General features: G+C 47.2%; 1 protein-coding gene across 5 annotated transcripts; it reads left to right on the top strand.

Annotated features, from left to right (window-relative positions):
• Positions 1-1,384: 1,384 nt before the first annotated feature.
• ASNSD1 (asparagine synthetase domain containing 1) lies at positions 1,385-10,148 on the top strand. Of its 5 annotated transcripts, none has more exons than XM_059168611.1 (4): positions 1,385-1,879; positions 3,173-3,226; positions 4,422-4,497; positions 5,205-5,430. In XM_059168611.1, the coding sequence occupies exons 1-4, from the start codon at positions 1,415-1,417 to the stop codon at positions 5,282-5,284; spliced, it is 675 nt and encodes a 224-aa protein (XP_059024594.1). In that variant the 5' UTR covers positions 1,385-1,414; the 3' UTR covers positions 5,285-5,430. The 5 variants fall into 5 exon arrangements, with proteins under 5 accessions (XP_059024594.1, XP_059024595.1, XP_059024597.1 ...); XM_059168612.1 differs by having other exon boundaries at positions 3,173-3,252; positions 5,205-5,247; XM_059168609.1 differs by lacking the exons at positions 1,385-1,879; positions 4,422-4,497 and adding exons at positions 6,993-7,174; positions 9,779-10,148 and having other exon boundaries at positions 5,205-6,760.
• The last annotated feature ends 3,034 nt before the right edge of the window (positions 10,149-13,182 follow it).

Raw genomic sequence — 13,182 nt, 5'->3', positions numbered from 1 at the left:
CCCTGAAGCAAGTAATAGATTACATGTTAATAAAAATAAATAAAAATAAAAACACGATACTGTCAAGCAAAAAAAAAAAAAGTCCAACACATATTAAATACTAGAAATTTGGGGCTTTTTTAGATTTGGGGATTTATCCAAGAACACATTTATGTCTATAGACCAATCAGAACAGAAGTTCTTTAATTTAAAAGACATTATAATGGAATTTATTAATACCCTCCAGAAGTATGAAAACATTTTACACTCAGATAGCAACATATAAAGGCTATTTTAAATTCTAGTCATATGGACACATAGAGAGCTTATAGCTCCAGTTTTACATCTATCTTGGGTTGAAAGCACAAGAGAAATACAAAGATTAACCAGCCTAGAAGTCAAAAATCCAGTTTTCCTTCCCAGTGGACACAAAGTTCTTAATTAATTTGAGCTCACAGAGGACAAACAAAAAAGACCAAAAAACTGGATTCTCCTCATCTCTCTTCTAATAGAAACTAAATACCCAGCATGCAATAGGTATCATCAAACGGACATACACGAAACCAAATTCATCGTGGCTCTTAGTAATGTATAATAATTTATCAGGCATCCATACATTAGAAACAAAAACAAAACTTTAAAATATGAGCAAACAGGGATGGTCACCTAGGTGGCTCAGTGGGTTGAGCCGCTGCCTTCGGCTCGGGTCATGATCTCAGGGTCCTGGGATCGAGTCCCGCATCGGGCTCTCTGCTCAGCGGGGAGCCTGCTTCCTCCTCTCTCTCTGCCCGCCTCTCTGCCTACCTGTGATCTCTGTCAAATAAATAAATAAATTAGATCTTTAAAAAAATATATGAGCAAACAGGGAAAGTCAACAGTAAACACAGATCTCTAAGCACTTCTGGATTTACCCCAGGAGCCAGTGAAAGCTACGCCTGGGCTGAGGCAAGCTGAGGCAAGCCCGAGGTGCCCCTCCGCATCAGGCGCGCACACGCCCGCCGGCACCTGCTCCGGACCCCGAGATGCCCGCGCTCGAGCGCGGGGCGCGACGGCGGACCCGAAATCACGGCTCTCGCCGGCACAACACGCCGGAGTTTTCTTCAGCGCATCAGTTCACGAACAGGTAAGACGTCAAAACCGAAGAGCTCACGAGACACCGAGCACGACTGGTGAAGAAACCGCTAGACTCGCGGAGCTGGACGCAAGCTGAACAAGCAAGCTCGATCCCACCCGACGGCGGCCGCTTCAGAACCTACAAGTCACCCAGCAATGTCCTCGCTGAGTCTGGAGGACTTTTCTCACGGGACAGACGCCGCGAAGGCTGCATGGAGCCCACGTACATCGCACGCTTCTCCGGAAGCCCCGCGGCATTTCTCTCCCAAGCCCAGGAAGAAGGTAACGGAAACTGACCACCCCCTGCGGTCCGCCGTCAACAATGTATCTTCCACCCCCGCCCGCGGCGCATCCTTCCTCGCCCCCGTCCCCGCGGTCCTCTCCGCCCCGCTTCCATTCCTCCCGCTTACCACTGGAGGGCGCACGGGACGCACAGTCCACCGGGTTCCCGGACGTGCGGAGGCCGCGGGAGCCTTTCTGCGCTGGCTCCACTAGGGGACCCTCCGGAAACCTCTCGAACCGCACAGCCGGGATCACGTGCTCCCCGAGCATCTGTGCGCACGCGCACAACCCCTGCACGCTCCATCGGATTGCGCAGCCGCTGTCGCTGAGGCTGATGGGAGGGGGCGGGGCCCCGGGAGTGCGCACGCGCGGAGGCCGAGGCCTGGCGGGAGCGGACGCCGGTGCGGGCCGGGCGGCCCGCGTTCCCCGCGCCGTGGAGATGCCCAGCGGCGGGTGGCGGCCGGAGGACGGCGCGGGGCTGCGCAAGGACGACCTCGGCAGCAGGGTGAGTGCGGCCCGGACGGCCGCTCGCCCCTCAGTCGTCGCGTTCGGCGGCGCGTTCAGCGGAGACCGTGAGGTTCGCCCCGCTTAGACGCGGGCGGCGCGGGCACCGAGGCGTGCCTGGGTCTCTGCGCTTTCCGAGCTGCTGGCAGCGCCTCGCCCCCGACCCGTGACCTCGCCCCGGACCTGCCGTGTTGGTCGCGAAGACCCGCGCGGTCCGTGTGGAAGCGCCGTCGTCGAGCCCGTCGGTCCGCGCACCCGCACCCCGCACGCGCCCCGCTCGCCCGCCAGGGTCCCGCCGCGCGCTCGGTCGCGGGCTGCCGGCGGAGGGGCGGGGAGGCCCGGGTGCGGGGGCGCGACCGCCCGCAGACAGACGCTCCGGCACGCGCTGGGCCCCGCCGTGCGACGGCCTTTCGGCTGCGAGTGGTCTCGGGGCGGATCGGCCCCGTCCCGGGCAGCGACCGGTCCGCCAAGCCGGACCCCTCGGGGTCGTCCCCTCGTTAAGGGACGAGCGCGCCCGCCGGGCCAGGGGGTCGGGTCTGCCCGACGCGGGTCCGAAGCCGCCCACACGGGCTCGCCCGGGAGTCAGTGGCCGGTCAGTGGCCGACGCGGGGACGGTCCCGCCGCGGGGACTCCGCCTCGGAGCGCAGCCGCCGCCGCCGGAACGAGCGTTTCTGCCTTCGGACGAGGGTCTCCGACGGGCGCGGGGCGGACCGGCCCTGCTGGGGAAGACGCGGCCGCCGCCGAGCCGGCCCGGTTCCGCCTCGGAAACGGGACCAGGAGCAGAGCCTGGAAGGAAAGCGCTCGGCCTCGGGCCGGTGAGGGCGTTCGCACGACCTACTCGCGCTGAGCGCCTGGCTCCGCTCTTCGCGCAGAAACCGCGGAAACCATTGCCAGCCCGTGACGCGCGCTGCTTTTTAAAAGAGCAGAAGTGTGACTTGAAAGAAGTCCTTGAAAACCGATACTAATTTTGATGCATATTGTCTGTTTGAAACAAAAAGCGCAGACTTTGTTGAGTAACGGGGGCCCTTGCAGGAGTGCTGGTGACCCTCCCCAAACCCCCGGTCTGGGTCAGGGGGCTCTCGGGCACCTGTCAGGTGTAGACACGGTTTCCTCTCCCAGCTGCCCGGGCTGCAGCCCACACGCTGCGGTTCTGAAAGAATCCGTGTGTTTGCAGACCGCCCATTTGCGCCACCGGAGAATTCTAGCCCCTTGTCCCATCTCCAAGTTAAAAAGGCCCTCAGTTGAGCACACTTCGCTAGCCTCTGATTTAAGAAGTTTTTCTTTATTTCAATAGATTAAAGAACAAAAAATTGTGGTGGATGAACTTTCTAACCTGAAGAAGAACAGGGTGAGTTATGAGGATAATTCTGAATTGTAAGTGGGAAGGTTTGGTTATATTTTATTAACTGTATACTAAAGTAAGAAGAATTATATGTAAGATTTATATTTACATTAAAATTTGCAAGGTCGCAGCATCTTTTTTTACTTACATTGCTGAAGTGTAAAGTGCTCAAGATTTTATACATGTATGTGGATGTCTGCGTTGATTATAGTTGATAATGTTTTCTTCGCATCATATGAAACTCGCAGTACCTTTGAACCAAACGATATTAATTATACAGTGCTATCTCGGATCTGTAATCACTAATGGCATTGACTTATCCTTGAATTTGGTGTTTTCTTTTGAAATGAATAACTTTTAAATATATTAAGAAAGGAAACTATGCCTTTAAGTGACTGTGGATAATTGTTGAAAAAACAAAAAGCATAAATTGCTTCCCCCTACCTGAAATTATTTTACACAAGTCTTCCATATATTTAACCTGGCTGTTTTATGTCATGTGCATTAACGTATTCATAAACAAGCAAGCTACTGCTGTATGTATAGTTATACTGTCAGAAATTACATTTTAAAGGTCAGGAAGAAATTATTTTGAGCCCTTTAAAGCCTTTGATAACTAACAGGTTGTTTAACATTTCTGGTATTGTTCCTTTGGGAGTTTTAGAACTTAAGTCACAACTGATACAAACTTTCTAGAGGGCAAGTTGGCAGAATGTATCAAAACCTTAAAACTATGTAGCACTTTGACCCAGTTCCATTTATAGTATTTGAGTGAACAAAGATTTAGTTACAAAAACTTCATTGCCACATTGATTTATAAAGTTGGTAATGTTTTAAAGGTCTAAAACTTGAGGACTTATGGAATAAACTGTAGTATTATACCTATACAGTAATGTTGTAAAAGAATACTTCCCAATATATTGTTCATTGATAAAAGCAAATAAGTCTATTTATAATAAGAGCCTTTTTGTTCAAGGAAACTGATAGTTTGATACATGCAGACAAAAACACATTTCAGCTCAGTGTTAGTGGTAGCAGTTTCTAGGTGGTAAGATAATGGGTGACTTTTACTTACCTATATTTACTAAGGTATTCTGAATGTATGTTACTAAAGTTCAAGAATATGCAATAAAAGGATTCAGAGTTTTGACATAGGCTTTTTAGATCAAATCCTGATATTAGTCTAAATTATGTTTTGCAGAAAGTATATAGGCAGCAACAGAACAGCAACATATTCTTTCTTGCAGACCGAACAGAAATGCTTTCTGAAAGCAAAAGTAAGTTTTTTGGGTATATTATATAGAAATGTATGAAAAGCCTTTTCAATGTTTTCTGTAGAAACTCATGGTAGTGCCTAAATTATGCTGTCTACATCTGAATGCTCAAATATATATCTGAAGATCAGATGGCGGTATGTTAGATGAAAGTAATACTGTGGTCTGGTTTTTCTTTAAGTTAGCCTTCCAAAGGGCGCCTGGATGGCTCAGTGGGTTAAGTTAGCCTTCCAAAGATGGAAGTCTACAGTAAAAAAAAATAAAATAAAAATATATAAGATGAATTAGAAAGCCATAATTATTAATGTTTGCTTTAGCATTTTTTTGGCAGATGTAGGTATGAAAACTGCTCTGCCACTTTCTGCCTTTGTAACTTTGAGTGAATTACTTTGAGTCTCCAAAGTTTTTTGGGATTCAAACAGGAAGGAATAAGGTGGCTCTATGGCACAATGGGTAGCTCACTGGACTTCTAGAGGCTGAGGACATTCAAATAAGAAGGAATAGATAAAGTTCATAGCCCGTGCCTGGGCCAAAATAAGCATTTAATAAACAGAAATTATCTTCCCAAAAGATAATCGTCATTAGAAGCCTTTTGAATGCAGTGGTTTGATCTCTCTAGTGGTTTGATCTTGGTAAGTGCTGCTCTATGAATTACTAGGGAAAGGTCCGAGAATTTTAATTTTACTTATTTCTTCTCCCCTTCCCTACAGATATATTGGATGAACTGAAAAAAGAATATCAAGAATTAGAAAACTCAGAGAAGACCAAAATCAAGAAAGAGTCAACTTGATTTCACATAACAATGTGTGGCATTTGTTGTTCTGTGAGCTTTTCTGTTGAGCATTTCAGCAAAGATTTGAAAGAGGATTTACTGTATAATCTTAGCCAGCGGGGACCCAGTAGTAGTAAACAGTTGTTAAAGTCCAGTGTTAGCTACCAGTGTGTGTTTTCTGGGCATGTCCTTCACTTAAGAGGTGTTTTGACTGCCCAGCCTGTGGAAGGTGAACGGGACGATGTTTTCCTGTGGAATGGAGAAGTGTTCAGTGGCATAAAGGTTGAAGCTGAAGAGAATGATACTCAAATAATGTTTAATTACCTTTCCTCCTGTAAGAATGAATCTGATATTTTGTCACTCTTCTCAGAAGTCCAAGGTCCTTGGTCTTTTATGTATTACCAAGCGTCTAGTCATCATTTGTGGTTTGGTAGAGACTTTTTTGGTCGCCGTAGCCTGCTTTGGCATTTTAGTAACTTGGACAAGAGTTTCTGCCTCTCTTCAGTCGGCCCGCAGACATCCGGAGGGGCCAGTCAGTGGCAAGAAGTTCCAGCATCTGGAATTTTCAGAATTGATCTCAAATCTGCTTCCATGTCCAAATCTGTGGTTTTAAAATTGTACCCTTGGCAATCTGTTTCTGGGGAGAATGTTATCAAGGAGTGTGTTAATAGCCTAATTCAGGTTTCAGCAGACTTGCCAACATTTGTATCAGTGGTAGCAAATGAAGCTGGACTACATCTGAAAGAACCTGTTGTTCCTTTAAATAGGACGTTGCCTCAAGCTCCCCTCGAGATACCCCGAGGAACCGTCAGTGTCCCTCCCACAAGGGAAACGCTTCAGATGTTTCTTACTGACAGACACACAAAGGAAGTCGTTCAGCAGTTCCTTGAGGTCCTGAGTCTTGCAGTGCAGAGGCGTGTCTCGTGCTTACCCAGGGATGCAAACCTGACCCCCAGTGCGGCTTTGGAAATGGGCACCAGGAGAGCAAACGTCGCGGTCCTGTTTTCGGGGGGCGTCGATTCCATGGTTCTTGCAGCCCTCGCAGACCTCCACATACCCCTGGATGAACCCATTGATCTTCTTAACGTGGCTTTCGCGACTAAAGAGAAGACCGTATTAGCTGGTTTTAACCAAAAGAGGAAAAACCAGAAAAGTCATTATGAAACACCTTCCAAGGAATCCTCTGGAGATAATGCCACTGGCAGCGGGGACAGGGGCGTTGACAGACAATTCGATGTGCCAGATCGAGTCACAGGAAGAGCGGGATTAAAGGAGCTACAAGCCGCCAACCCTTCCCGGATTTGGAATTTCGTTGAAATTAATGTTTCTCTGGAGGAACTGCAAGAGTTAAGACGAGCTCGAATACGCCACTTGGTTCAGCCCTTGGATACAGTGTTGGATGACAGCATTGGCTGCGCAGTCTGGTTTGCTGCGAGAGGAGCTGGTTGGTTAGCGGCCCACGGCGACATGGGATCCTATCAGAGCAGTGCGAAGGTACGGGAGGGCAGGCACACTGGACTCGGAATTTCCGAGACCTGATTTGGACCCTTTGAAGGTACTAACATTTAGGTTTTAAAAATTGGGCATATTTTACTATTTAATGACTTCCCTTGTTTTTGTCAGAAAATGTTGTGTTTAAGATAAATAACTTTTAAAGCTTTGCTTTTATTTTGAGTTATTTCCTTTATCTCATATTGGGAGTGTGGTTTTCCTTAAACCATCACAGGTGGTTCTTTCTGGAATTGGTGCTGACGAGCAGCTTGCGGGTTATTCTCGCCACCGTGTCCGCTTTCACACACACGGAATGGAAGGATTGATTCAGGAAATTGAGATGGAGCTGGGACGAATATCTTCTAGAAACCTTGGTCGTGATGACAGAGTTATTGGTGATCATGGAAAAGAAGCAAGGTAATTCTGCTTACGTGAGTGCTGTGGGTGGTTCTGTAGAAACTCTAGACTGTAAGAGAAGATTTTAACGTTCCTTCTCTTTGGAGACCATTCACACGAATAGCAGTAGAGACAGTAATGTCTCGGCCTCTGTCACAAACACTGTCCATCAGAGGGAAAGCTGGGGAGCTGTTGGGGAGCAGTTGTTTTCCAGAACTCATTGTCTAAGAAATGTCTTTTTGGTAACTTTCAAAGATAATACAATGACGTGATTGTTTTCCATGTTACAGTGGAAAAGACTATAAAACTGAGGTAATGGAATGCTGAGAGAGGGTATTTTTAAAGGGTTGGGGTTTGTTTCAAATGTTTGCTTTCGTCCCAGTAAGAGCATAGGCCCTATTCCCACGCTTTCCCCTCCAGCATGAGGGCACGGGGCTTTGTCGCCATGGACAGTCTGTGAGCAGCGATCCACACCCACCTCTCCTCGGACTCAGTCTGGTCAGACATTGCAGATTACCTGAAAGTGTCAAAGAGATCAGGGCACTTTCATATGTATATTCTTTTTTTAATGCAGGGATTTATTTTTACCTCCAATGAATGTCTGATGGTAGTAAACAAATGCTTGAAGACAACTTTAAATTATTAAGGATAAAGAAAGAGGTATTGTTTAGTTACAGAAAGCAGAAGTTTGTTCAAGTAGGTTAATTTATTAGGCAATAGTTTATTTACAAGTGTGTAAGCATGTGAGAACAGAGAGTCTAGTAAGCTTTGGGAGAACTGGAACATCATAGTACAACACTCTAACACTTCCCTCTTAACCCTACTTCAGCTTTTCAGTATATATGGAAAATGTGTAAATTCTATATATATCAACTCTACGTATATAATATACATACATAATTTATACATGTTACCATAATATAAAAAGTATAAAATGTTTTCCTTTTGAAGGGTGTATGTATTTGAGAGAGAGACAAATTCAGTCTTTATTTCAGATAGGTCATAGAAAATAATTTATTCTATTTAATAAAACTTAATTCTAAAGGCCCCATATGATACCCTCATATAAAAGTGCATATGAAGAAAGTTTGAAACAACGAATACAGACTTGTGCTTTAACAAATATGATAGTGGCTGGATCTAAATAATTCATTATGTATCTTGGCATATATATTAACAGTGATCAATTAATTAGATTATCTTAGAGATGTTTTTACAGTTGATTCACTTTTATAAAATACTCCATATAACAAGTGCCTTTACCCTTTCTGGTGTCTCTGTGTAAGCGAGAATAAGATACAATAAAACAGAAACACTAATGTAACAGTATTGCATTTAAAGAACTGGAGGGAGAGTTTCAAAGTGTTTTAAACAAAAACGAGAATTTTATAGGAAGCTAGGGAAACCAAGAGGCAGAAAGTTTTTTTTTTTTTCAATCTAATACTTTGTTCTGTTACACCATTTGTCTCCGTTTAAAGGGCATACATGTAATCAAACAATTTTTTAGAAGATTTATTTATTTCAGAGAGAGAGCATGAGCGAGGGAGCAGAGGGGGAGAGAATCCTCAAGCAGACTCCCTGCTAAGCTTGGAGCCTCACATGGGGCTCAGTCCCCCAACCAACCATCCCCTGAGCCAAAACCAAGAATCGGACCCTTAACCGTGTCACCCAGGCACCCCAATTCTAAGATTCATTTATTTCAGAGAGAGAGAGTGTGCAGGAGTGCGAACAGGGAAAGGTGGAGGGAGAGGGAAAGCAGACGCCGTGCTGAGCACAGAGCCGGACTCAGGGCTCGGCCCTGACTGGGAGATCGCGACCTGAGCTGAAACCCAGAGTCAGACGCTCAACTGACCGAGCCACCCAGGCGTCCCTAAATCATTTTGATGCCATAAAATTTTACCCTAAGTAAATGTTTCACAAGTTCAGGATTATAGAGCCCTTCTATATTGATTTCATACCCTCTAAAGTTTGTTTTCTTTTGACGTGATAGAGAGCACACAGATTGAGTAATTGAGTCAAGACTATACTTGTGGGACATCTGGGTGGCTCAGTCAGTTAAGCCTCTGCCTTCAGCTCAGGTCATGATCCCAGAGTCCTGGGATGCAGTCCTGCATTAGGTTTCCTGCTCAGCAGGGAGCCTGCTTGTTCTTGTCCCAGCACCCCCATACCCCCCCATCCCCACTCGGGCTCTCAAATAAATAAATGAAATCTTAAAAAAAGAAAAAAAAAGACTGTACTTATTTTCAAGGCATCCATCCCCAAAGAAACCTTGTGAAACAATTTGAGATTATTTCTTACCATAGGCCTAATTTATTTATTTTTTGAGGCAGAATTGAATTTATGTATTAGCGTATAGCCTATGAATTTGTGTATAGCCTCTGAAATTGAATTTATGTGTAGCCTATGTATTAAAATTAGTCATGTGAAATATTTGTTAATGTGATTAAGTTTTAGCCGTAAAATTGTGTAAATGACCAGAATATTTTTAATTGAGAAAAACAGTGCCATCAAAAATTAATTTGATGCTATAAATTTTAATGTTGAATGAAACGTAAAAGAAAAATCATAACTTTTTTTAATACTTATGTGATTGTATTTATGGTTCTATTTATCTGTTTATTTTAGATTTCCTTTTCTGGATGAAAATGTTGTCTCCTTTCTAAATTCCCTACCGGTTTGGGAAAAGGCAGACTTGACTTTGCCCCGTGGAATTGGTGAAAAACTAATTTTGCGTCTTGCAGCAGTGGAACTTGGCTTAACAACCTCTGCTCTTCTGCCAAAGCGGGCCATGCAGTTCGGATCAAGAATTGCAAAAATGGAAAAGAATCATGAAAAGGCATCTGATAAATGTGAAAGACTCCAAGTCGTTTCCTTAGAAAACCTTTCTAGTGAAAAGGAGATTAAAGCATAATCCTTCACCATGTAACATTTACTGAACGATGATTATGTAAAAAGAAAACACTCTGCTGTCCTTTTATTAAATAATGCAATGATATGAAGGTTCATTACATGAATTTCTTACTTAGCTATAACAATATAACCAACTGAGTCAGATTGACACTGGAGGAAAAGAGAGAATACTTGAACACCTTGGATGTTTGAAGCTGTGACACTAGCATCACACTGGGCTCTTTCATGGTAACGTCCCACAGGCAACATTAAAAGAAAGCGGCTTTTACCAACTCTTTTCTTGGTAGCTATACCCAGAAATAACTCAGTTTGTTACTGTCAGGGGCTTGGTTAAACAGTGCTCTTTCACAGACGAGAAAACTAAGGTTTAGAGACGCTGAACAATTTGCTTGAGGTTCTCACTCCTGGGCAACACTGGTTAGTTCTGTTACATCTCTTTAGGCAGCTGATTTTCCCACTCCAAACTTCGGACCATTTTTAGCATTCTCCCGTCCCCCAAATCTCTAGCCTCCCTCTCTTGGCCTCATTCTCAGCTCATGACCTGAGCTTTTCACAGAGAATCAGTCATCGGGACAGGAAATGCCTCCACTCGCCAACACCAGAACTTCTACCTTACCTGTAGGTACACCCATCCTTTTCTCCCTTCCGGTCATTAGAAAGGGAGATGTGTCCACCCACCCATCAGATGGCTGTGTGGCCGCCTGTTCTCCGTATCCCAACCCTTCTTGCCTTACAGGACTCTTCCGCTCCTCTCTCCAGGATATTCAGCCTCTTCTCTGTAGGATCCTTCCTATCATTTAAGGTGTTCTGGTGTACCCAACTTCAAATGCACATACGTGGTTCTGTATCTTCCTTGGCTTGTCACCTCAAGCCTCCCATCCACACTCACCATCTCCACCGTGTCATCTCCACTCCAGCCTGACATCCACCCACATGAGCTACGACCACCATACCAAGGTCATGGGTCCATCCCCAATTAGAGCTGACATCCTTCCTGGGTCTGGACACGCTTTGATTCTTTTCATCTCCGTGGGAAAGCAGTTTTAGAGGCCTGTGAGAGACTTCCACATGCCCTGAATTTATCCCCTGGGAAAAACCATATTTAGATACTAACCTTAATAGCTTTCATCCCTCTACCCGAAGGCAGACAACTTACAAGTGTCTTTGTAATCCTGAGCACCAAACTGACAGCGTTCCTATGAGGAATAAACTAACAGCTTTGCCCAGCAGCCTAGATTGAATATAATGAAGTAACTGTAGAGTTCAACACCAAAACATCTGCCGTTGAGACATTGTGATGACCGTGTGGCCAGCACTGCTTCGGCAACTCTGCGTGTATCAACCCAGCTGAACCGCTAGGGAATTGCCCGGTCGTTTCCTAGCAGAATGCTGTGTGTGCGGGTTTGCTGTTCTGTTCTGTTCCCAGAGAGACTCATCCTTCAGAACCTCTTAGGACTTAATTCCATAAACCCTGGGATGAAGTTCTGTGTTAGTCCTTAGTTTTTCCAAGATTTGAAACACTTAGAACAAACCATCGGGTTCCTGAGCAAAAAACGTCAGTAGAAGAATTTATATATGTTGTACAAGTGCAAAGACGCAAATTTGTTACAGAAGCGGTGATATCTTGACATCCCTGCCCTGGAACAGCAGTCGCTTCTAGCGCTATCCCCACGGCAGCTACAATCATGACGTGGTTGGACTAAGAAATGCCCCCAAACCGTCACTAAACATGCATGTGGGTACACTCAGTCAAGAGTTTAAGTTGTCCCCCTCGACGTGACAGCAGCACTGAGGCTGGGCATTCCCTTACTCACGAAGCGCTTCTCTTGCTCCGGCGCGGGATCTTGGTTCTCCTCCCGCCTTCCCGACTGCCGCCCTTTGTGTTCCTCGCTGACTCCGTCCTCCACCTGAACCTGAGACAGTAGAACTCTCAGGTTTACGTCCTGGGTTCCGAACTTCCCAGTTCTCTCCTTGGTGATTTCAGCCACTCTTGGTTTCACCCAGCTAAGGCTGCCCAGAGGTATGCACCACCCCAGCCTGCCGTTCCTGGCCCGAACCCGACCTGTGCAGTCCAAGTATGTCTGGCATCTCTACTTGGTTCTCTCACACGTATGTCTGGGTCAGCATGTCCACAGCTGAACTCTTCATCTTGCCCTGATTCCCCATTTCTCCGGACAGAAATTTGGGTGTCATCTGGATAGCCACTTTCTTTCCGGGTCACCACCACCCCCCAGTCCGTTGCCGCCGCATTGTTTCTGCAGGCCACCGGCACCCGGGCCCGCGCACCTCCGCCGCCGCACACTCGAGCTGTACCTCGCGTCTGCTAACACCGACGTGGCCTAAATCTTTTAAGTTCAAAATCAGTAACTCGGCGACCTGGGTGATCAGGGCCTAATTTTGTGCCCATTGTCTCTCTAGTTCTTGCAGCAAGGCTTTGTTTGGTTTCTCAGAAAGTTCAACGACCCTCTCGGCCGGGTCCTTGAGCACCCGCTGTTCCCCATCCCCCGACGCCTGCTCCTCCGACTCTGCTCGCGCAGCATCTTACGGCCGCGTTTAAAACTCCCGCCTCCCGCAGCAGCCTTTCCCGGCCCGGGGTCTCGGTAGGTTTCCTTCATGGGCTGTCCTGACATCCCCCAGTCGTCACCCTGTTTAAACGCAACCGTGTGGTTATCCGAGCGACGGGAAGCTCCCGGAGCTTGGGTGTGCCCCGCCCTCCGGGGTCTCCAAGCCCCGCGCCTGGCTCATAATGCGCGTTCCAGAACCCCTCGCCGCGTGGAAGGGCGGGGATGCGGCGGGATTCCAGCCCGGGGTCCTCCGAGCCCGGCGCCTTCACCTCTGCCCCTTGGTTCTGGGTTTCCGTGGAAGCGAGACGTGATGGGGGAGCGCGGGGCTGGTCGCGGGAAGCTGGGCTGAGTCCTACCGGCCGCCGGACAATTCAGCAGCGCCCAGTGCCCCAAGCACTGCCCGCGGGCGCAGAGGGGCGGCCCCTGCGGCGGGCCGGGCCGTCCTCCCGAGGCCCCGGGGCTTCCACGCGTGGGCCCGGGCCGGAGGCGGAGGGTTCCCGGGAGCCTCCCCAGGCGACCGCCGCAGGAGACGCGCTCTCAGCTCTCACGTGCCAC

This window comes from Mustela lutreola, chromosome 3 (genome assembly GCF_030435805.1).
Source record: "Mustela lutreola isolate mMusLut2 chromosome 3, mMusLut2.pri, whole genome shotgun sequence".
NCBI classification, from domain to species: Eukaryota; Metazoa; Chordata; class Mammalia; order Carnivora; family Mustelidae; genus Mustela; species Mustela lutreola.
Note: the sequence above shows the minus strand (reverse complement) of the source record. Positions and strands in the feature narration are given on the sequence as shown.